General features: G+C 43.4%; 1 protein-coding gene across 1 annotated transcript in view; it reads right to left on the minus strand.

Annotated features, from left to right (window-relative positions):
- Positions 1–10,273: 10,273 nt before the first annotated feature.
- The window catches only part of PHLPP1 (PH domain and leucine rich repeat protein phosphatase 1), a 136,241-nt gene continuing 122,395 nt past the window's right edge, over positions 10,274–24,119 (minus strand). The window contains exons 13-17 of the mRNA XM_015617996.1: positions 21,537–21,667; positions 17,718–17,822; positions 16,624–16,818; positions 14,330–14,558; positions 10,274–12,341 (exon numbers count right to left, since the gene is read on the minus strand). Of these exons, the coding sequence (XP_015473482.1) occupies positions 11,226–12,341; positions 14,330–14,558; positions 16,624–16,818; positions 17,718–17,822; positions 21,537–21,667 (1,776 nt within the window). The 3' untranslated portion in view covers positions 10,274–11,225. The remainder of the gene's footprint in view (positions 12,342–14,329; positions 14,559–16,623; positions 16,819–17,717; positions 17,823–21,536; positions 21,668–24,119) is intronic.

The following is a 24,119-nucleotide window of genomic DNA, read 5'->3' on the forward strand; positions in this document are numbered from 1 at the left end:
TTCTTGGGAGCATGGATTTTTTTTTTTTTTTTTTTTTTTTTGCTTTTTTTTTTATTTTTTTTTTTTTTTTTTTTTTTTTGCTTGTCTCTTTTTGCCTTGTGTCTGTGGTAAAGGCCTCATTTGCTGCAAGGTAATTCAGTCTTTAGAAAATGGTGCACAGAGCTTCACTGTGGACTGTTGCTGTAGTGTTCCTCCTTTGGACACCTGGATCCCTCAAAATCCATCCATTTTGGGTCCCTTTCCTGTTAGCTGGAGCAATTTTATGTGTTTTACTTGGAGAGTCAAAAAGTAGGTGCTGAATACAGTTCAGTCCCAGTCACATTCTCTCAGCTCCTCACCCAGTGGCTTCCCTGCACTCATCATCCCCACATATTTCTAACTTATACAGCCTCAAGTTTATTCCTTATAACAAAATTAATTCTACTCTATTTTAATTTAAAATGGTTCCCTCCTTGTCCTGTCACTACAGGCTCTAGTAAAAAGTCTCTCTCCACATTTATCAGCCCTCTTTTATACATTGAAAAACAAAAGGGTCTTCCCAGAGCCTTTTGTTCAGGCTCAACAACCCCAGCTCTCAGTATGTTTTCATAGCCAGGCTTCTGACCATTGTCCTGACCCTCCTATGTACTCACCCCAACAGGTCCACGTCCCTTCTGTGCTGGGGACCCTGGAGCTGGATGCAGCATTCTGGGTGGGGTCTCACCAGAGCAGAGGGGGAGAATCCCCCCTCCCTTCACCCTCCTGGCCATGCTGCTTTTGATGTAGCCCAGGATATGATTTGCTTTCTGGGCTGCAAGAACACACTTCCAGTTGAAATCAATTTTTTTAGGCACCATTTTTTATCCCCCCGTCATTCTCCACAGGGCTGCTCTTGATCCCTTCACCACCCAGTCTGTACTGATACTGATGATTGTCCCAACCCACATGCAGGACCTTGCAGTTGGCCTTGTTTGAACTTCATGAGGTTCATATTGGCCCACTCCTTAGGCCTGGAGACCCTGACAGGTGGCTGTGGATGGCATCCCTTCCCTCAAGCATTCCAGCTGTCATTTTGGTGTCAATCAACAAACATGCCAAGGTCCTGCAAGCAGAGGGACCCCAAAGAAAGCCACAGCCCAGTGATTGAAAGTCTCTTGCAAGTTTTGTGCCTTGATTTTTTTTCCTTCCCTGACACCATGAAGAAAGATTAGGGAGTAACTGTGAAAAATTAATGAACACTGTTGTTTTCCCCACTCACTTCACAGAGGGGAGGGGAAAATCCCAGAAATACTTCTCACAGGACTAAGTCAGGAAAAGAAGAAGCTTTCCTACCTGTTGGGGTGAAGGACAAGCCAAATACTATCAGAACAATCCAAACCACCTCTGCTTTCCAGCTGTAACAACACCATGCTTGATGTCCTCTAGAAGACATGGAAGTCTTGACTGTGTGAGCTGGGAAAGTGTAGTACAAGAGCAGAGATTTCCTAGCAGACACATGTGACTAACGCTGCAATAGGCTATCGTTCCCAGCTGCCATTGGCAGGTGGTCCTTTTTCCAGGGCAGATTAGCCTTCCCACTTTCTGCTGGAGGTGGCTGTGCCTGACCATTACCTCTGAGCAGTGACTGCCAGTTAGTACAGGACAATAATCCACATTTGGACCGGTAAGCAAAGGCAGGGCAAATGGCTTCTGTCAGCCTTACCACTTCTTTCAGCCTTTCTCTGCTGCTTGCCCTGTGCATACATGTGTGTGCGTTGCCTATGTGCAGCCTTCAAGGTCAGCACTGAAAACAAGCTCAGCTGTTTCTCTCACGCAGTCCCTGACAGCCTAATTCACCTGAAGCCAAAGGACTGCATCCAGACATCACCCTCAGTCCCTCTTTGGTAGGGGGATCCTCAGGGTGTATCCAGCTTGCCCTCTGTGACCACCACAGCTCCTCACCTGCTGTGAAGGAAACAGGGATAGCAAAGACCAACCTGCCCTTCTCCAAGAGGTTGTCCTGAGGGCAAACACCACATCATCTCTCAACCTCAAAGCCTTAGGTACAGCAAGAAGCCTTTTGGCACACCAAGCCTTTTCTGAACCTTCACAAAGAAGATCAAAATGGCCACCATCCCTGGAGATGTGAGGAAATGGATGCAGGTTGCAGGGTGAACTGGAGCTGCCTGGCAGGAGAAAAGAAAGCCCCACTGCACATGACAGGTCACTAGTAAAAGGAGCTGGGCTGAGTAGCTCATTCATCTCAGTTACCTGTGAGACTCCTGGCCAGCCCCCTTGGATTTAAGCCATCAATTTGCACCAGTCTGCTTCAGTGTGTGAGCAAACAGCTTTAGTCAGTCAGAGAGAAAAGCCTCCAGCTGAGCCCCCCAGCATTAGCTACCCACAGAGGGATCCTCTCCCCACAGAAGATTCTCAGAGAAAAACAACCTGTCTTTGAAAAAAAACGTGTCTCCATACCCTTATCTTGAGGAGGAAACAAAGGGCATAAGATATTTAGGCTGAGAAAGATAGAAGAAAAGAAAGTAGAGTGGAAGAAGGAAGGAAGGGAGTCCTCCCCCTGATCCTGCATCCCAGCACTGAGTAAAGTGCCATGAAAATTTCCTCATGCTGGGGTAGGCACCTTTGAGCACCCATTTTTCCTAGATTTTTTTTCTTTTTATTCAAACAAATTGATAAAATAGTTCAGTCTGGGGTAAATCTTGTCCAAAAGAGAGCAGATCAACATCCAAGGACACAGGTCTCTTGTTTCAATGTAAAAGGCAAAATTAGGGGGATGGAGGACAAAGAGGAGAGAGGATGTTTACTCTTCCAAATAAGCTCAACATAACTTTTAACATTTCCCAAATAATTCATCTGTCTGGAACTGAAATCTGGTGCTTCTGGAAGATCTGCGTGTATTTGGATGGCATTGCCATCCTGCTGCAGAGCAGCTGTAAGGGGGAAGGACCTTTGTACCCATCCACAGAAAGGAAATTTTCAGGTAAGCAGAAACAAGAAGCTCTCCTATTTTGTTAAGGACAAAAGAAAATTAGAAGAAAACATTCCCAGACTATAATACATTTATCCCAATTTAAGCTTTCTTCATGAGCCCTCCAGAGAAGAGTTTGAGTGTATCCAATGTGCAGAAACAACTAGGGACACAAACCAGTTGTTCAACAGCAGAAACTGAATTCAAGGCTTAGTGTTAAGGAAAGTCAGATCTCAGTTTACATAGGAAACTGCTTTAAATTGATGAGAATACATACAGGGATTAGAGCACTAAAGAACAGTTTGAATGGAATTTTCCTTTCATAATCCATGCATTTTACTGCCAACTTGCCTTCATTAAAGTTACTGTTCTGGTAGTTTTCCACCACAACTTACATTCACCATCGAGTTAAGCAAAGCTACAGATACACATCAGACCTTCAGTAACTCACATCCCTCAGTCACGTTTGCCCAACTTGGACTCTCCTTTTCTTTTTCAAGACTCAGGTAAGTTATTGAAGGGCACCATGAGTGCATTGTTTATGACAGCTGTGACATTCGTCATTACTCTTCTCCTTCAAATCATCCATCTCCCAGAAACGGTGGCGCTGAGTGTATTGCAGCAGCTTAATGCCAGCCCAGCATAAAAACTGTCACAGATGCTTAGCATCACCCGTCATAAATAAAACATGAGACCCCTCGCAAGGTCCACCAGTTGTCAAGGCATTTGATGTAATTGGTTTGAGCGTGTGACAGTGCAAAACGGGCAAGTCACAGGATGCCCTTCATTACTACAAATGGTCTATTGATTTCCAGGGATGCCTTTTGCACACAGACCTACACCTGCTACTGGGCTCCCCAAAACTCTCAGGCCGCGCTGAAGGGCTCAAGTCTGGGAAATGCCTGCATGTGTCTTACAGGTAATTAGTTTTTCAGAAGGATGTAGAAAGGCTCATGAGACAGATGCACACAGGTGCAAACAGGGTGCTTCAGAGTGCAAAAATAGTTCCCCAACAAGATGGCCGTATCACAGAGTTATTAAGGTTGGAAAAGACTTCTAAGATCATCAAGTCCAGCTGTTAACCCAGCACTGCTGTGTTCATCTCTAAACCATGTCCTCAAGTGCCCACAGCACATCCTTTGAACACTTCCAGGGATAGTGATGCCACCCGTTCCCTGGGCAGCCTGTTTCAGTTTCTGAACACCCTTACAGTGAAAAAATTTTTCTAAACCTGCCTTGGTCCAACCTGAGGCCATTACCTCTCATTTTGTTACTTAGGAGGAGAGGCAGATCCCCACCTGGCTACACCCTCCTTTTATGCAGTTGTAAAGAGAGATAATATCTCCCAAGCCTCCTTTTCTCCTAAACATCCAAAATAAAGCAACTCTCAACTGCTCCCCATCAGACTTGTGCTCTAGACTTTCACCTGCTCCACTGCCCTTCTCTGGACATGCTTCAGCACTTGTGCAACTTGAAGGGAATTCAGATTTTTAGACTGTTGTGAATGAGCTCTGACAGTGATGATTTGGCAGTTTATTGGTCCAAATAAGAAAGACATGCTGGGATCAAGATCTCATTGCACATAGTTTCCTAAGACTACGTGAGATCTTGCTAAGACCCTGTTTTACCTGGCAGCACTGCAGGTGCTCTCCTGAGCAGTAGCAGGTGTGGCTTCCCTGGCTCCTTCAGCCCTTGGACTCAAACACTTCGAACATGCAGGAGGCTTCTAAGAACCCTCAGTCTATGCAAAGCAGAGTCCCACTGTGTCAGTGTTTCTGCCTTCCTGCCTCATCTGAAGAAAGGCTTTCCCGGGCCTCTGGTGCTCCTGCATGGCTCGCACGATGGGGCGGGAGACAAGGGTGCGGGATGCAGCCGGTGCAGCTGGCAGCAGCCAAGGAGGAAGATGCAGCAATGCTGCTCCTGTCCCGAGGTAACACGAGGGGGAGCCCTTGCAGCTCTCAATCAGTACGGACAGCAGGACTACGCCTTTCCTCACCCCAAATAGAAACGCTCAGTTCCTCATCAGAAAAAAACCCAGGAGGCCTGAAAGCTATCTCTGATCAATCTTCACAAGGACATTGTTCCTGGTTCAAACAAGTGCAAGCCACAGACCCCCTGGGAGTGGGGAAGGTCACTTGCTGTGGATCCCTCTTCCTACACATCCACATTTCTGATCGTGCAGGACATCTAGGGACATCTTTTCCCACGTTCTTATCTCCAAAGCATTCAAAAAATGCCACGGAATGGCTCTGCTGATACCTGAGCTGATTCTGAACAGCAAAACAACAAATTCTGAAAATTCGTGCTCAAATTTTGCCCAACAGAAATGAGAGAACAGAAAAATCTCTTTACCCCTTGTTAAATGAAACTACCATAGGTGCCTTGCTAGGCTTGCTTTCAGGGAGATTTGCTGTTTTCAGGAGGATACCTTTGGCCACTTTAACAAGACACAGCAATGTTTGCTCTTCCTTGCCACCCAATTTTAAATACATTTTAGCAGAATACTTCACTATATATTCTATGCACTATTCTGTGCTCTATATGTCACTATATATATTCTGTAATTGCAGGACCAAGTACTGACTGCAAGTGCACCTACTGCAAGATTTTTTTCCCACAAAATGCTGGCGTCTCCTTAAGAGGGATTAAAATAAAAAAGCATCTTACAAGTCACAGACTTCTGCTACACCAGTCTCTCTTCATAGTTCTGCATCCCAATTTCCTTTAAAGCATTCAACAGCATATATTTAATTAGCAAAACAATCCCATCTGTTCCACGAGTCAATACTGACAACTTTATGGTTAAAACACATTTATTTCTCTTGGTGCAGCTGTGCTGAATCTGACGAGGGGAGAAGAGCCTGCTGTGCTCAGAGCATTGTGTCTGGTGCCCAGGCTCTCACCACAGGGCTGCTGGCACTGGGAGCTCCTAAAAGCCTCCACAGCCCCATCCCTGCCCACTGATGGCCCCTGGGACACCCCTAAGTTACCTACATGCCCTTAAACACAAACCTCCATAGACAATTCTACAAAACCATTGGTGAATGATCCTTTTTCCGTCTCCTTAAGTTTTAGTGAGAGACATATTAGAACAAGCTCAAACAAAAACACCAGAGGCTGTGATAAGCACAGGACATTGGAATTGAGACTCTAATGGGCAACAGGGCAAGAAGAGCCAGCTGAACTTCATCCACTAGCAGGAACTACTTCCCAGCCTCGGGACTGCATACTTCATCCTCTCCCCCAAAGTAGGACATGCAGGAATCCCCATTTTGATTGTAAATCAGGCATCCTGACCCTCCTACAGCAGAAAGTCTCAGCAGATCACCTGCTCCTGGGAGCAGACCAGTCCTGCCTGTCCCAGGTCTCTGTCACACTGCAGTTATTATACAACAGCTTCCTCATGCCGTCATGCTTCTGATGAGCTCTTGCGGTTTAAGTGTCTCCCTTTAGCTTACAATATTAAAAAAACATGGAAAAAGATGAGATAGCGTCTGCCTCGTTCAGATCCTGCCTCAGTCTCAGCCTAGAGGGCAAGCTTAGCTCATGGCATGAGATAAAAGGTAGGACGAGGTATCCAAGTCAACCGCAGGTGAATCCAAACTTGTCAGCCCGAGAAAGGATGATCTAAAGGATGAACTGTTGACCTCAACAGGAATGGAAATACAAATAAAATGGTCTGGATAAAAGCAGGGACCAATCATTTAAACCAGGGACTTAGAGCAAACAAGGAACTCTTTCCACACTGATGTCCTAGATAAATGGTATACTGATTCTGCCCTGGGGCTGCGGTTAATCTACCTAATACTTGGGGGTTTTCCATCCCCACCTTTTGATTAAAATGGCTGCAAGAGTTACTTGCTCTCAGGCAGCAGAAAAATTTTAACTTTCAGCTTTCCACAGAAGCAGCAGTCTTTTTAGGCAGGGCATTTGAACACTTAGAGCATCAGTGTAAGGCACAGCAAAATGCAAGCAGTCGAGAGAAAACAGATTGGTTCATGCAGCACCCCATGAAACCCTCAGTGCAAGCACGCAGGTAACAAATCTATAAGACAAAGCAATTACTGCAACAATAGCAGACATTAGCCCCAAACAAGACAATCGAACTAACAAAGCAGGGCAGTAAAGCAGGTTAAGAGAGAAAAGTAAACAGTCATTTAACAGACGCCAAGACTGTCCTGGTTCCAGCTGAGCCCAAAAGGTATTTTTACCACTTTCTGGCCATACAGCTCCCGGCTGCAGCCAAAGCTCTGAGGGACCTGACCCAACAGCACGGCTGAGAACTGTTTGGCTTGAGTGCCTTCTCCTCTCAGAAAAAGCGCATCTCTCCAGTAAGGGCTGGCAGTGTCCAGGGAAATCAGGCGGATCAGGCTGAAGTTACTATTCTTTTCACTCCTTTGAATCCTACTGCTCTGCTTGAATTGATTTCAAGCCCTCCTGCTCCTCAGACCAGCATACCCTTCACAGGGTTATCCCAACCAACCCACTCAAGCGCACATTTGCAAGTCCAGACCTGCACGGCTGCACCCAAGAGGCACCATCCATGACTAGTGCAGATGCAGAAATTATCTTCAGAACCAAGTGTGACATTCCATTAACACCCAGCCCCACACAGACGCACTTCCAAAGTAGCAAAGTTACACTTAAAAAAAAAAAAGCCATTTGCTGGAAAATTACGTGTATGAGTTTTAAACACGAGGGCTGGTGATGAAGCCGAGCTTGCTATGAAGAGATTACTTGAAGCAAGACTTACAGGGCACTACAGTAGCAGCACATTCTGTGGCTGTGAGGGAGACAACCCACACGGGTGCAGTGGCATACTCCAAGGCCAGTAAGGCAAGAGGAAGGCGATGCCACCATGGCACTGGTCGCCATCACAGAGATGGTGGTGCCACACATGAATGCACAGGCAAGATGCCAACAGGCTATTCTGGCACAACAAAATGCATTACTGTAGAGCACTGTGAGCAGAAAGCAAGAAAAAAGTTTTTATGGCTTTTAACAAAAGGCTCGCGTTCACAAGCACAGAAGCCACTCAGTTACTTCTCAATAGTACCACAACCTTCTGTTTAAAATTACCTTCCAGGAAATAATGTTCATTTCTCTGTCATCAGCCATCTACCTCCTCCTTTTCATGCATTTCTGCTTGTCTCAGATGCAACTATCAGCAAGTTTCAAAGGACATGCAAGGTTTGATCATAAAGGTAATGGGGTTCTACATTTTCCATGGTGGAAAGCCTTTTAAACTCCCAACCATTGTCCCTGCTACAGCTGTCAAGTTCTGCAAATAAAATCCACATCTCTTTGAGTCAGAGTTCCCAGTAGGTCAAAACTGTGCAAAATACACTGAACATAATCAAAAAATCATGTGCACTATTAGCACATGTAGATGCAATCAGTGAGATGCAATCAGCCCTCATGAGGTAAGAACACACTAACCCCCTTTTGTGAAAGAGGATGGCAATATCCAGAAAAACCGTGAGTCGCAGACACTGTATCTTGTTTCCCAAGTCCCAGTTTAAAGCCAGAACAAAATACCTGTTGCCCTTGTTTAAAAATAAATGCTATTTACAAACATGCAGCAAGCCATCCAGCCTACCAATCTAGGCCGACACGTACACAAAGCCCAGCAGAGGGATGAAGCTGCCCCTATGAATGCATCAATCCTTCACATTATGACTTTCTAAGACAGACTACTATCACAGCCATCTTTTTCAAGGCAGAGCAAAAACCCGAAAGTACAGTTCCTCCACCAAAATCCTGTCACCCTGCTGCCACAGAAGCCCTGACTCCAGGATGCTGCTGCTAACTTTACAGAAGGCACCGGGCTGAAAGGGGCAGCCTTCAGTGGGCTGTCAGTTTTGACCATATACACTTCAAAGTAAGGGCATAAGGAGGGAAACCTGGTTGCCTGTAAGCAGTGAATGCCACAGGGGCATTCAAGAATGCAAGTTCTTGGGAGCCTGTCCTTCAAATGGAGGAAAGAGAAAGTCTTTACAGAGCCTATGTGCATATCCTCCTACTCACATGAGAGGAGTAGCAGTTGTCAGCACTGAGCCACAGTTTAGCTCACATAAAGGTTCCCCTTCCACCCCTATTCTGCCCCCTGCTCCTCTCTCTGGGGTACCCCATGTATGGCACAACAGAGACACCTTAGCACAGAGACCACAGACAGCAGCAGCAAGGTTACTCCTCCACCAGCAGCAAGAAAATAAAGGTAGTGTCCTTGCTAGTTATCACCTTCAGCCTCAAGCAGCATAGGAGCAGAAGGGAAAAAAAAGAGAACGTTTTCCAAGGACAATGAATGAATTCAGCAAAATCTGAAACAGACAAACTGTTTACCAAAGAGCACCTAAGAATTACTGACCAATAAACCATAAACCTTTTTTGTTTAAATACATTATTTAATGAGTTTTTTTTTAAGAAAGAGATATTTTGAAGCTCAAATTACAATGAAATACAATCTTCTAGATCTACAGTAGACAGTGCTATAAACATTTATCAAACCAGATATTTTAATATTTGCTCCTCCATTGTTATTGTTATTAAGGAAAAGTAACTAAAAATCTTCTGTTAACAGCAATCCTGTTCTAACTTGGCTTTTTCACCCTAGAACAGAATAACGACAACAGCCTGTCACCACAGTCCTCTTCCCAAATACAGACCAAATGCCAAGAAACAAGACACTGTCATGACTGCACACTAATTCAGCTTTTAAAGAGTGAGAAGTAAAATGGAGCAGTTGGCTGGGGACAATACTGAAAGAGGACATTGCTCCTTTCCCACAGGAATTACAAAAAGATGCCCCTTTGCTACCAAAGTCTGATTGCCATCGAACTCGTTCATGCAGCACATTGGAGCAAATTTACATAGGTAGTTTAAAATTCACTTTTCTGCCTTCTCCTCATATTTTCTCTCTTCTTTCAGTATCCAATGCTTTCCTTCTACCTTTTGTTATCCCTTCATCATTTCTATCTTCAGTCACTCAATCCCAATGGGACAGAGCCAGAGCACACCGCTCCTCTTCAGTCTTCAGGCATTGTCAATATTGTGGCAAAGGGCAAATCAATAGTGCTGAATTAGTACCGAGAAGGAAAAAAAGGAAGAGGTCAATTCCTCAGAGAGTTGGTTTGTATCTTTTAAAGGCCACTTCGCACAACCTTTGAATTCTGAAAGTACATGTGAGCTTCCGCAATTAGTGTAAAAATGTGATCGAGCTGACAAAAGTTTCAACACTTCTTGGTTTAACTGAGCAGCAAGCTGAGGAACCACAGCAAGTTGCTGTTTGAGAGCTGCTGCTCAGCTAGTCAGACATAAAAGCAGACATCAGGTGTAAATTTCATATTTATTATAACAAAAATTATGACATGTTCATTTGTGCATTCGGCTTTAATATAACTCTTGGTATGTAAATGTTCTACAGCAAATGAGCTCTATACAATCATGCTGGTTGTGGCAGCAGTAAGGAACACAAACAAAACGTGTCTGTAAAAGTAAGGAAAGAAAGAGACCGGAGGAAAAAGTGGGTTTCTTTGAACAGTCTACACCACCTGGGCTCTAGCTAACTTGTACACAGCCACACAGTCCATTACGCTTAATGACCATGGCCCAAAGAGTCACTTAAGAAAAAAGGTCAGTTTTTCAGGTTGTGTCCTTAATGCCGAGGCTACAAAACATGTAAGCATCACTATACAACACTGAGCTATTTACAGGAATTTCCCAATCAACTGTTCTCTCAGAGAAAATTAGTGAATCTCAGTGACTTAAGTCACCTGAAAGAGTAAAGCAACTCCTAGGAGTTAGTCTCCATATTCTACAAATGTCTATCATTTTCAAGACCAAAAAAAGCCTTTTCTCTCAAAGAAATACAGTATTACAATATTACTTAAATCATTTAGCACTGGCTACTGCCCTGCTTTTCGAACAAAACAAACAAGCCATTTTAAAAAATATTACATCATCATCTGTTTCTCAGCAATATATTAAACCTTTTTATTTTTTTTTATTTTTTTGTTTTGTTTTCCTGTTTTTACACTTGATATGTTAAGGGAGGGTTAACTATTTTAAACTTTACCAGTCAAGCGTCTCTAGAAGAAAGTCAATGAATATTAAACCTAACAAACTGAAAAGCTGCAGTTATCTGTAGTGGCAGGATAATGAAAAGGAAGTATATAAAGGAAAAGGATAAGGAAAACCCCTGCTGTAATGCAAGCCCGCTGGGTCTCACAGTCAAGTCTCCTTATTTGTTAGTTTATTTCTGAGCAGAAACTAGAGTGGGTCATAGTGGTGTGTCGTAATAGTCTGCCAGGTGGTCCATTGGATACTGCCTCTGCTGCTGCTGCTGTTGCTGTTCCTGGTGTTGCTTCATAATCTCCTTGACTTCTTCTTCGAGCTCTGGCGGGATGATGAACTGGTCATCAGGATCAGGTTGTGCTGGAGCAGCAAAGTAGCCCCCGGTTTTTCTGAGTGGCGCATCCGTTGCAACTTCAATTAAGTTATGGCTCCTCTCGTGTGGTGCCACGGAGCCGTTGCCTCGCCGGCGCCCGATTGTGCCCATGGCAGAATATTCAGCTTTCCTGGGAAGGCTAGGCTCATCTTCATTGGCACTGATGACGATACCTTCGTCACTGGCTTCCACTGGCACTTGGAGAAGCTGCTTCTCCTTCGCTCGGCTGCAGTGGATGTCCACCTCCACCTCCACGCGGCTGCCGTTGGTGAACACGCCCTCGATGGGCTCCTCATCGTCGCTGTCAAGGCCGTTGTCGGAGAAGGCGCTGGAGAAGGTGGCGCTGGAGAGCTGCCGCTGGAAGGAGTTGGACAGGCAGACGGGGTGCAGCATGCAGCGCTGCTCCCCCGGGTACGCCGGGCTGTTCTCGTTCATGGCCACCTGGGGAGGCTCGTCCGAGGCTGTGGACCCCACCTCGCTGCTCATTTCCGAGGTGGAGATCTCGCTGCTGATTTCCGAAGCCATGCCGCTGCTCGAAGACGGCATCCCGAGCGCGTCTGTGGGCCTGTCCTTGATGACCACGTTGACAGACTGGGGGAAGATGCCTGGGCTGGGGGGTGGGACCCCGTTGAGCTCACAGCAGCAGAAGCTGTCCTCCGTCACGTTGAGCTGAACCACGACAGCGCTGATGCTGTCGTTGCAGCCGTAACTCTGGGCCAAAGTGCAAAGCTTCTTGGCGGCCGCCAGCGCATCAGGCACGTTTCTGACGGCCTCAACTGCTTCATCCATCGAGAGGCTGTCCCACAGCCCCTTGCTCCCCAGAATGAAGAACTCATCTTGTGGAGTTAAGGTGATGGACTGGACATGAGGACGCGGCACAACACTTGGGTGAAGGAAGGTGTACCCCAAGATTCTTGTTGAATCTGTCACACCATTCACTTTGCCATCCTGAAATTAGAAAGGACAGGAAATTGGCAACAAGACCGACAAAGATGTACAGTACCTTCCTCTCCTTGTCTTGTATTGATGGTTGTTTTTGCAGCACCCCCAACACTGCCATTCACAGACAAGGAGACAGACAAGCAAAGTGACTTGCAAGGAGGTGGCAGAGCTGAGATTAGAGCACAGCAAGAGCTGGTTTGCAATCCTGCACTGTGCCTCCTACACCCGACTGATTTGTCATCAACACCACCTATGCACAGACCAACAAAGCAGAAGGCTGCAACAAAGAGCCATCTATTCTGCTCCTGCAGCTGCAAGAGCCAACTGGACAAATCTTTAACCAGTGAGTCAGACTTATCCCTCCTCCACCCACGGTATCTGGCTTTAGACAGAGCAAGGCAACACACATTTGATACAGGGGCAGGTCATTCAGTTACAAGTCTTCTCTTGCAGCTGTAATAATTGTAGGTTTCATCTTGGCTCATCACTTTAGAAACCAAGGTTCATTTAAAAAAAAACCTTTAAATTAAGCATGCAAGTCAAATGTAGCAGAGAGCAAGTCTGCATTTCTCAGTCAGCTGAGTTGTAGTGAAATGTTTTACACGCCCCAATTACTTACTACATTTCCACTTAGATATGACATTTCCAAAGGGAGGAGGAGTAGTATCTGAAGGGATAACATCAGTAAAAAAGGACACATTTGAGAAAAGAATCCCATGCACGTCCAAATCCCAGAATCATGTCCTGGTTAAAATCCAAGCTGCCAGAATAAGCAGAGCAAGTGTCTGAAACAGCAAGTCTGCCTATCTGTCAGCCTGCTGGGGATAGCTGCACCCTGCTAATTGCGTATTCAAGAAGAACAGAAAAGGTAAGGATTTACACTCTTTGGGTCCAGCTAATAACTGTAGGGGTTATTATAAAGCAGATAATTTCACAGAAAAGTGAACCAAGACTAAAAAAGCTTCCTCTTTACAATCACACAGAAGAAAAAAAGCCCCCATGTCTGCTTGTTAACTTTCCCATTAGAAAGCTGACAGCAGTGATAAACCATCAGTGTGCATGAAATCAGTGAGTCATCTGAAGATTCAGCCCAGAAATTTCCCTTTTCCTCTATGGAGCCACAGAATGAACGTGTCTCCATGATGCACACTATGTTGGAGTGATTCCCTTTCAACTTGTCACATTTGAGATCCCAGCCAAGATCTTCATTTGATCACATTTGATCTTCCCAGGCAAGATCAACAGGCACATGGCTTACCCCACACACAGAAGCCCACCCTGCTCTCAGGCTGTCCTAGTTTAGGGCAAATTAGGAAGGAAAACCTCAAATGGGCACACAGCAGGGAGGTTACTGCCCTTTCCTCCACCATTAGGAGGATTCGATATTTATCTATTCCTCTGCATGTGTCACACAAGGCAAAGCAAAACTGACAGCATTGGCTTCAAGCTTCTTAAGAAAGGAACAAATAGTTTTCTCGTCTCTCATGGTTCAGCTGAGCACAGGGTGAGTTTTCCTTTTGGGCAAGTGCTCTCTTCAAGAGCAGCCTGTCAAAGGGCAGTTCTGGGAACATAGCTCAGACAGCAAAATCAGCCTGCCAGGAGCAAGGAGACTCCTAAGGGAAGGACGGCATTGCTCCAAGTGCTCTGCCCTCTCATCCTTTTTAATTGGAAAAGCTCTCCATGACAGTTCCAACACAGCAATTCCTCTCCCATTAGAAGGAGAGTATCTGCTTTCCTGTTTCAATGCAACGTGCTCACAGCTGCTCACTCTTGAAAGCTAATCAAAATCCAGCATGGCAATGGAATGGAAAAGCAACTTGACTGCACGGTACAAATGTATGAATCAACTTGAAAGGAAAAATGCAACTGAGGAACCTACACTATGAACACCACCTTCTAGAGGTCTCTGATATCAACATGTAAATTCATGCACTGCTGTGCAAATGCTCTTCAAAGAAGCTACAAGTTGCAACAATCCCCAGCTGTTCTCTAACCTCTGTGATAATGGCCTTATGCTGCTTAATCCTCTTCAGCTCTTCTTCACAGCTCATCATGTAACACCTGGACAAAGGCAGAGGTTTCCCATTCCGGCAGAGAACGGTTTGGCACTTCCCCACGTTTGCTGAGGTTAGCGTGAAGCATCCACCAGGGTCCATGGGATCATGTTTTATATGGCAAAGGACAGCAGAGCCTCCAAGTTTCTGTCCAGCTGTTCCAAGTTTCCTGGAATTTAAACAAAACAGTGATTGTTCTTTAATTGGAAAACAAGTATAAGGGGCACTAGGGAGAAACAGCCGCTGTTCCACAATCAGAAGCATTCGGGGCACTGCCTCTACTGGATCACTGGGACATAAACAAAGGTCTCCACTGAAGACTGTGACACTGCAGCAGCAGCACTGCAGGGATCCCACGTGCAACTCTCAGGCAGGGTGTTATTTTCACATATGCAGATACTCAAAAATGCTCAGTCAAAAAAAAATAAAAAAATAAATATTTGCACTTCTAAGAGTTTCACAGTTGTCTTTTCCTTTACATCTAATAGATATTTGTTTTAAAGGTCAGACAGAGCTTTGGCTTCTGAAGCTAAGTATCTTATTATAAAAATAATAATTCTGATTGTAAAAAACCTCTACTTTTGAGCAAAAGCAGAAGGCAGAGGTGATATCTTCAGGATAATTCTCTTAAAAGTTATTAAATTATGACCAAAAAAATCACAATGGCTGTGAATTCCACTGTAAGAAGGTACATTTTTCATTTATGCTGTCAGGTACTAACCCATTAAAAAAGTTCTTAGAAATGTTTAAGCCTGCTTTTTCAGCAGAAGCCACAGTAGAAAAAAAAAATCTATGGATAAAATCCAAGTTTTCAGAAGCCTGACATTAAAATATAAATTAATTTCAATATTAGACTGTGAAGAAACACTCATCCTTCCCAGCCAGCTTGTTTATGAGAATCTTACTCCTATAGTAATTAGAAAGCTAATTATTAATATTTATATTAAAGCTAGACATAGCTAATAAGAACTTTAGATTCAAAATCCTGGGGACAGAATGGACAATTAAATTTGCAACCAAGCCTCAATGTGCTTTCTACATTATTTTTTACAAACACACTCTAGGAGTGCTGCATATTGTCTGTAAGCATCACTGAATGGCTAAATGCAACTGGAATGAATACTATTTCTGGTTCTCCAAAGAAGTGGTCAGCTGATTTTGATTTGAGACCAAAATTTAAAAAATAAAAAAGAGGAGCTTTTTGTAGGAATGCCACATTCCTCATAAATTGCATTAGTGGCAAACAAAACCACTCAGTAAGTACTTTCAAGTACTCAAAATTGTTATTATTTTTGAATATTTTAAGTATATGGCAACCACCTTCTCAGTTAGCAGTCTGAGGCATTGTTATAAGCAATTATGGGAAGGAAGTGTTTTCTCCCTTGTGTTTATAAGACTCAATGCCACCCTACTGCTTCCCTATCTTTCCCAATACAACAACTTCAGTATTTTTCCTTTCCAAGGGTGCAATTCAACAATAAGCAATGCTACTTTTAATTTGATCCACTTACTCAGTCTCTAAGCTGCTTATTTGCTTTCCCCTGTTTCCCTGACCTCTTCACTCTCCTCTGTTCAATTCCCCTCATACTCCTCCTTCACCCAGTGCCTCCCTAGGCACAATTCCTTCTCCTGTCCAGAACAGCACACACAATTTCCAAACCACTATGCAGAACTACAATTACACTCACAGCTTTTGTATCACAAGCTCTCTGGATGGGTCATACTCAAATAATATTCAAAGGCCAAAGGGATTTCTAAGAAGTCAGACCACGTGTTTTAAATATTTGTGTAGCCTTAAATAACCTGAATTGGTACACAGAAACTGCAAGGATGAGTTCAGGCTTTGCAGGCAGTTGTAGGAAGGAAGTTGAAAAAGATGATTGAGACATTCATACCACTGATTTGGTTATGGCCAATTGTAAACCTTAAGACTTGGAGAAGATACCAAAAAGGAATAAAACTTCACCCACCACTTAGTCATGAGCATTTTAGTAACTCTGCAGGTGGGCTGGGATTTTTTTGTTTGGCTGGAGAGGTGTTGGGGTTTTTCTCCCCACACCTGAAAGGAACTGAGGCAATATTCACAAAACAAGCAATAAAAGAAAACACTGTAGCCAGATACCAAGGCTTCCCCCCCAATTTCTTTGAAGCAAGAGCAGGTGCCTGACCCAAAAGCAAAGAAACTGCACTATAAACACAGACAAGGTAAAAAAAGCTCCAGATCCAAGACTTACCTCTGCATAACGATGAAAGTGTTGATCATGTATTCCTCCTCATTCTTTGTTTTCTGCAGCTCTTCTGCCAGGATGTCGCTCATCGTGCACTGCAGCAGATAGGGCACTTCCACATTGCGGTCCCCATCAAACACACCATAAAGCGCCTCCCGGTTGTCACAGAAGTTGTTCGCTGAAAGTGCCGCCACACACAGCCTAGGGGTAAAAACAAAGCAGGAAAACATCAGGGGTTCTATCCCACTACTAGTTTCTCAACTTGTCATTTTGACCAGAGAGAGTGCCAGCTTTAACCACCTCTGGTCACAGGTGTTTCAGGACTGCTTTCTGAGCTGTGGGGATGAGGCCCATCAGCAGTACTAAGACATGGAGAAAACTATACTGGAAGTTCAAGCCAAGGCCTAAGGATACTTCCTCCTTTTCAGCACATGAGCAAGTCTCTTATTTGTAAAAACGGGAGGGAAAGTATCTCGGAAATGACACCAATTTAAACTGCACTTGCTGCTTGAAAAGGCATCCTTGGGATCTACCATGCTGATGACCAAGTTGTGCCTTCAATCAGTTAAGAGTTAGGAAAGGCTTGCTGGCACTTGCTACGGAAACCTAGGTAGCAGAAGATTTCTAAAAAGGTATTTGAGGAACAAAGAAAGATTCATCACATTGCCAGCGACACAGAGGCTAGCAGACTCTTGGTAAATTATTTGTCAAGTGCTGCCTTAGTCACAGGAGCACCACACACTATGAATATTCAGAGTTTTTCCCATTCTGTCTCCTCTTTAGTATCTCTGATTTGCTTGGTAAACATCCTTTGGTTGAAGATAAAGAAGCTTTGCAAAGAGGAAAATGCTTTTAAACACTCAGATCTTTTGCAAGTAGCAGTCTTGCCCAGACCAAATGTGTCGGCTACCCTTGTATCTTAGCAACTTCCCTAACAAAGACCCAAGGGGAGAGCCAGGCAGGAGAGCTGGGTACACAAATGGAGAGACGTGGCTTGGCCTCTGCGAGCCCTGAAACGTCCCCACAACTTCCACCGAGGAAAGGAGCTCTTTGTCTCGGCACAGAGGCGCTCACACAGCAAAACCCGAGCCAGGCCGTACTTGTTCTTAACGCCGGACGCCTCCGTGTAGCCGTGACTCCACACCGCCGGCGCTCCCGACGCATCGCCGGCCGACGGCTGGTCGATCTTGAAGCACCGGATATTGCTGCAAGGAGAAAGGAAAGGACAGAGATGCAATGGGTGGACTTGCTGACATGATCCAACTAAAAATGTGGAAAGAACACCCTTTTTTTCTCTTCCAGTTCTTAGAAACACATTTAATAGTAGAAAATAAAGCGGGACATCCAAAGTGGTTATCTTTATGTGCCTGTATACAGCCAACAATAACTGAGCCTCTATGAGGCTGTCAGCTGCACTACTTAGCTTAGCTGGCCTCTATTTCCCTGCCTTCCACCCTTGAGCTATTTGGTTCAAACCAGGCCCTGCAGGAATACAAAGCGAATTTGCCACAAGTTTGATGAAAGCCAGTACAGCAAAGTGACTTTTTAAACTTATACATCTCTCCTGGCCACTTTAACAGGTTTCTGTGCTCTTTTCATTGTACTCAAATGAAATCTCCTGTATGACCCGCAGCATTCTCTAAATGACAAAAAAAAAAAAAAAAAAAATTAAAATAACTGTTTAGAAACAACAACGTGTAGTAACAGCCTTTCATGAAAACACCCACAAAACAGAAATCAGCTCCATACTCATCCTGCACCAACCTGCAAGAGCAAGCCTTTGGCCCTGACAGCAGGCATAGCCCTTCTGCATTCCCCAATTGTGCAGTCCAATTTTCACAAAGGCCCTTGATCGTCTACCCTCCAATTTACTACCAACATAGCCTTTAGGCTGAATTTCAAGTATCTCCCCGAGCATAGTAAAGACTTAAAAAGGGCCCAGCCCTCTCTGTTTATACTCTTCTCTTCGCAGCCCTGCTTTGCTGGAGAGAGATGACCTACCCCCTGCTCCCTACTGCTGTCTTCCAAAGGCAGGAAAAGCAAGCTCCCCACACGCTGCAGACACTTCAAAGGCACCCAAACCTTTCATGAACCAAATGAAACATAAAAGAACACAAGCAGAAAGGTCTAACTGTTCACTCTGAGCATTCGTTTTTCCTCTAAATCCTCACCTGACCTGAACACACAGGAAAGTCTTTTCTGCGTTGCAAAGCCTTCCTCAAATAACCTGACATACTGTCACATCCAGTGATTTCTTTTTTACATTAATAGCCAGGATGTACATCAGTGAGGGCAGACTAAAAGCCAACAAATTACATAAATAATGTTGGAACCACTTGTGTTTTAAGTTCTTGGTTTTGCAGCCCTCTGTGTGACAAATAGAAGGCAAACATCTTGCTACGACTAATAAAAAAGTTTAAATAATCCCAAATCAAATTGGAAACCTGGATCTCTTCTAAAGTAGCAGAGATTTAAATTCTGTTGCACCTGCAAAGCAGGCCACACGTGAGCAAACACACTTTCTTTGCAGACTTCTCATACAAGGCATTTATCTCCAGGGCAGAGGAACTTGGGTCACAGAAGTTTCTGTTTGTTTCTTTTTTAACTGTGTTGACTGACCACTGGCTCCTGGGCAGGTCAAGGACCCAGAGTTGTCTGAAGGCTTCCCAGAAGTGGTGGGGAAAGAAAAAAAAAAAGCTACCTCAACACACTGCCTCCCTAGGGGCACCAGTACAAACAGACATGTGTCCTGAAAGGAATGATACCCAACAGAACATTCTATGCAGGCAATACAGGCTAAGACTTTTGGACAGCCTGGCTTATATCCCCCTTAATTTAAAATGACTGTTACAATTGAACAAATGCTCTCTCTTCAAAATCAGAGGAACAGCATCTTTTTCTTTTTTTTTTCCCTTCTTTTTCATTTTAATAGCTAATGAAAATACTTGCATCCAATAAATCACTTGGCAACATCCTCCCAAGTATGCAAACTTCCTTTAAGATCTCCATACATACTAAAAAAGCAAGAATGCATGACAGGACTCTTCTCACCAGCACCGAGAATACATATAATACATATTAACCTACTACCTGCTTGAATTCTGCCAGGGCACAGATGGAGAGCTGCTTTTCACATGCAGAAGGAAGATATAAAAAGTACCAAGTGCACAAGTATTTTTGTGCCTGCCACAAAAATCAAGTGAAAGAAGCACCTCCTCCCTCACAGTCAATTATAGCAGTATACCATAAAAGGAAGGGTAGCGTATCAGATACTGAGAAACCCCTTAGGAGGCCTGAAACACCTGATTGTGCCTAATGAACACTAGTGAACAGAACAGACCTGTGATTTTAAAAATAATTAATTTTTAAAAAAACCCCAAAACTAAAAAAAAAAACCCAACAAACCCCGCAACAACAAAAAGAACCAACCAAAAAATCACAAACAAAACACATACATCCCCCCAAAACAAACAAAAAAGCCCCACCCTCAAACACACCCCCCCCCCAAACCAAACAAAAATCAAAAACCAAAAGACAACCCACCTGCACTGCCAAGGCCAAAACAAATAGCAAGGAAAATGCACATGCAAGAGGGGAAAGTTTCCTGTGAGTTAAGGAGCACAGATACGCCAGTGAAAATATGGCATAAAACTGGGCCACATTACTCTTCAACTACTTGGAATCTAGATTTGTACAAGGATGCTACTAATGTTGCCTAAATACTAATGTAGCAAGGGAATGTGTGCCCATCTTGTCTACTGGATTATTCACTATGAATGATGAACTTTCACTAAGTTTTGACACTATTCATTAACTCTATAAAACATAAATATCTTTTGCCCTATGAACCAGAGCAGTATTACATACTGCTTCTTCAGGAAGATTTGCTGTATGCAACAGAGCTACTCTCAAAATAGAGTCATACCCCTTATTTCACTGGCTGAATATGGACTCCTGTTTTTATCCGTGAGAAATCATCATTAGTCAAATTTCCACCTCTATTTTGAAAATCTGTTGATTCATGCTAAAAGTGAACTCACACTGTAAATTTCCCTTGTTTGCACAAGAGATGGGGGTTACTACTCCAGTGTCTGATCTTAACTATTTAAAAGCAAAGAACATGAAGTTACTGCTCAGCCCCTAAAAAGTAAATCAATCCTCCTTGGAACCATTCAATGTCTAAGAATAAAAGAGATTTAGAAGGAACCTTGAAGCTGGTGAAGTTTCCTACAGGATATACAAAAAGGTCAAGGCAGCACCACAGATTAGCTGGTTTACTGCAACAGCTCCTCATCACACTACAGAAGAAGGGACAAAGCACTTGAGGAATATCAGTTATGGATGATACTTAAATCCCAGGGCAGGAAAGAAACAGGTAGACAGGAAGGAAACTGAAGGTCCCAAAGCAAAGGAACCAGTTCTTCGGCAAATAGAGTGAGAGAAGCAAGTTAGCAGTTTAAATATTAAAAAAAAATATATAATTTCTAGCACAGAAGCAGAGAGATATTAAGGGGAACAAGAGACAGTATGTGAAGAGGTAAAAATTATCACAATCACAATGGCAAAGTCAGACCCAAGCAGGATGAATGCAACAAAAAGATATAGCAAGCAGCTTACTGGCATCTCATCAGTGGTATAAAATATATCTTTTGGCTGAATCTAATGTCAGAAGTAAAATGGAATCAAACTGGCCAAACAATGGTCCCTCCAGGAGTTACAGCTGAAAGCAATTGCACCAAAATAGGTAAAGTTATCCTCTTCATTGAAGCATCAATTTCTGACCTATTCATACAATCTGTTACTTTCTGATCCACTAGCAACAGAGAACCATATTCCTTAAAAGAGATTCCACCTCTGTGTATTGTGGTTTGCGCATCTAGAATTGTTCTTCTCCTTCCCCACTCTGTAAGGTAACTTACTTCAGAAGCTCTAGGGTTTTGTGATCCAGGGCTAATCTGGGATTTCCAGTCAGGTCCAGCTCCTGCAGTTTTGGAGGCAGGTTTTCAGGCAATGTGACTTCACTTAGTTCATTGCAGCTTAGGTCCACACACTGCAAAAGGAAAGCAGCCAAAAAAACAAGAGAATTCAGCTGTCACCAAGATCATACAAATTTTGACTAAATGTAGTAATGCATGTTTCATGAACAATAAAGGCTGCAATCAAGACCTAAGACCATTCATTTAAGTAAGTGCTTCTTACAAAAGAAATTCTTACATGGCATTTAGCCATCTTGCCAGATGTCTGGGACACCTAGAAATATGTTCCTTTCACTTCCATCTCTAGTCAGGTGTCATCTTGTTATAAAACCAGTAAGTTTTGTCTGCTCTTCACAGATATAGTCAGTGGATTTTCAAATTAATTAAGGAAGAATGTTATTAACGAAAACAGTCACTTAATAGACAAAGGAAATGGAGATAAGTACAGCTGGGGCTTCTAAGCCACTGGCAGCAGGCTCCAAGGAATTCAGTATTTACTGAGGGATATTAAAATAAGCCATGTTATTAATGTATGCGGAAGGGAGGAGTAGAGGGGGGAAAATACTGGAGCAGTTTTAAACATGTTTTTAATTAGTGTCATCTTAGAGGGATTTGTATTTAAATACTAAATCAATTTTTTAAAAAAGAGTGAAAAAAATAAAGTTTAAACATTTCAAAAATAGAAAACAGCAAAGAAACTTGCAGGCTATCGACCAGCTAAGCACAAATTAGCTAGAACAAGTGCACTAAAATGATAAAATCTCCAAACACTGTTTAAACCAGTGTATCCAAATGAAAGTCAATATACAGGGAAAAATAGGGCATATGAGAACAAATCAAACCTCCAAACAACCACAGGATGTAGTATGCCCCAAAAACTGAAAAAACAATATAAACAAACAAAAAAACCAAACAAAAAACAAAACAAAAACAAAAAAAAAATCTGAGAGGACAGAGCAGATTGGTATTTAACAGAGGACAGAGGACATCTTTCTGAAAGGCCATTTTCTAGTTGCAAAAGTGAAAGACTTCAGAAACTTTAATAAAAGAGATGAAAGGGGCAGAGGGAGACTTTTTCTAGCTGCACATTTTGACCATTATGTAATTTCCATCAATACAAGAAAGGCACTTTCATTTTTGTAGGTATATTCAAACACATCAGCTCCTGAGCTGGAAGCAGACATAAGATAACCTAGTAAATCCTGGAAAAGAACAGTCACCAAACACTTTATTAAATAAGTGCAATGAAAGTAAAAAATTTCTGACCCAAATCTTGAATCCTGAGATTGTCTAATATGGAGGCTTTATTATCTATGAAGAACAAACTGCTGACGTTATCTAAGCCTGATAAGGAAATCAAAGTTTAAATCGGTCACGCAAACAAAGTAATAGACAGCTTAGCAGCAGTTATTCCAGCGAGCTTTTTCCCTCTGCACAACTCCTTGCTGCTTCCAGAGAGCCAGCAACTACTTTGCAGATTAAGGTAGCTGCCAGCAGGCCTTGCTGTGTTCAACACCTCCATGCCATTACATATTTGTTGGAAGAGCATGCTGTAATGGAAAGTACAAATACCAGTAATTCCAATGTTCTCCTTAAATGCTCAGTGTGCATTTAAGTGACACTCTACAGCAGATCCCTTGATCCCTAGGCACTAGTGAAGATGGTTTATTTATCAGGATGGAATTTCTTAGGTGTTACTGGTACTCTTTGAAGAATAGGCTAAGAGGGACCTGCTGTGGGTCTGTGTTAAATTTAGTCCTTGTTCTCCTCCACAGGCAAGCAGGAAAGTTTATTTCCTAACTTATCCCAATTTCCTCCCGTGTTATTTTAACACAAGCTGGTTTTGCCCCGCCCAGGCAGCACCAGAAGAACAACTGCAACTGCACGCAGGATTTTGCACTGGATGGGCCAGCTGGAAGACAGGGTTTAACAGGGAGCATCTGCTTAGGCAGACTGCTGCTTTCACAGCTCTGTAACTGTTGTGTTCAAGGCTGGAAGGGACCTGGGTTATTTCCACTTGTAGCTGAAGGTGCTCATAGCAATATTATCCTATTTGGTGTTTTTCTTTTGTAAAGCAAGGAAACTGAAGTCACACAACAGCTGCAGGGAAGAGTCTGCTGGGGCACTCAGGTGTGAGTGCTTCCAGCTGCTCGGCAGTTCACATAAGACATTTCAGCGTGCACAGGGCAAACCTAACTCTGACAGTATAAATACCTGTCATAAAAGACAATAAAACCCCAAAAAAATGCATTGTGCAAGGTATTTCCAAGGTCTCCACTGGGCTCTTTAAAAGAGAGGACAACACACAGCTTCTGCAGCCTTGACTGTAGTGTGTAAAAAAGGCTTAGAGACAATTATATCTTTAAAATGACCTTGTATCTGGAAGCCCTGGAGTCACTGCAATTGTAAAAGCATCATCATTTACACTAGTCTTCCTTCTGAAATCATTTCAGACAGCATAGTAACTGCTGCTACTAACTGTTCCAGTGATACTGACACCAAAAACATAATACGTCAGCCTCTCAG

The sequence above is a fragment of the Parus major genome, chromosome 2, assembly GCF_001522545.3.
Source record: "Parus major isolate Abel chromosome 2, Parus_major1.1, whole genome shotgun sequence".
Lineage (NCBI taxonomy): Eukaryota > Metazoa > Chordata > Aves > Passeriformes > Paridae > Parus > Parus major.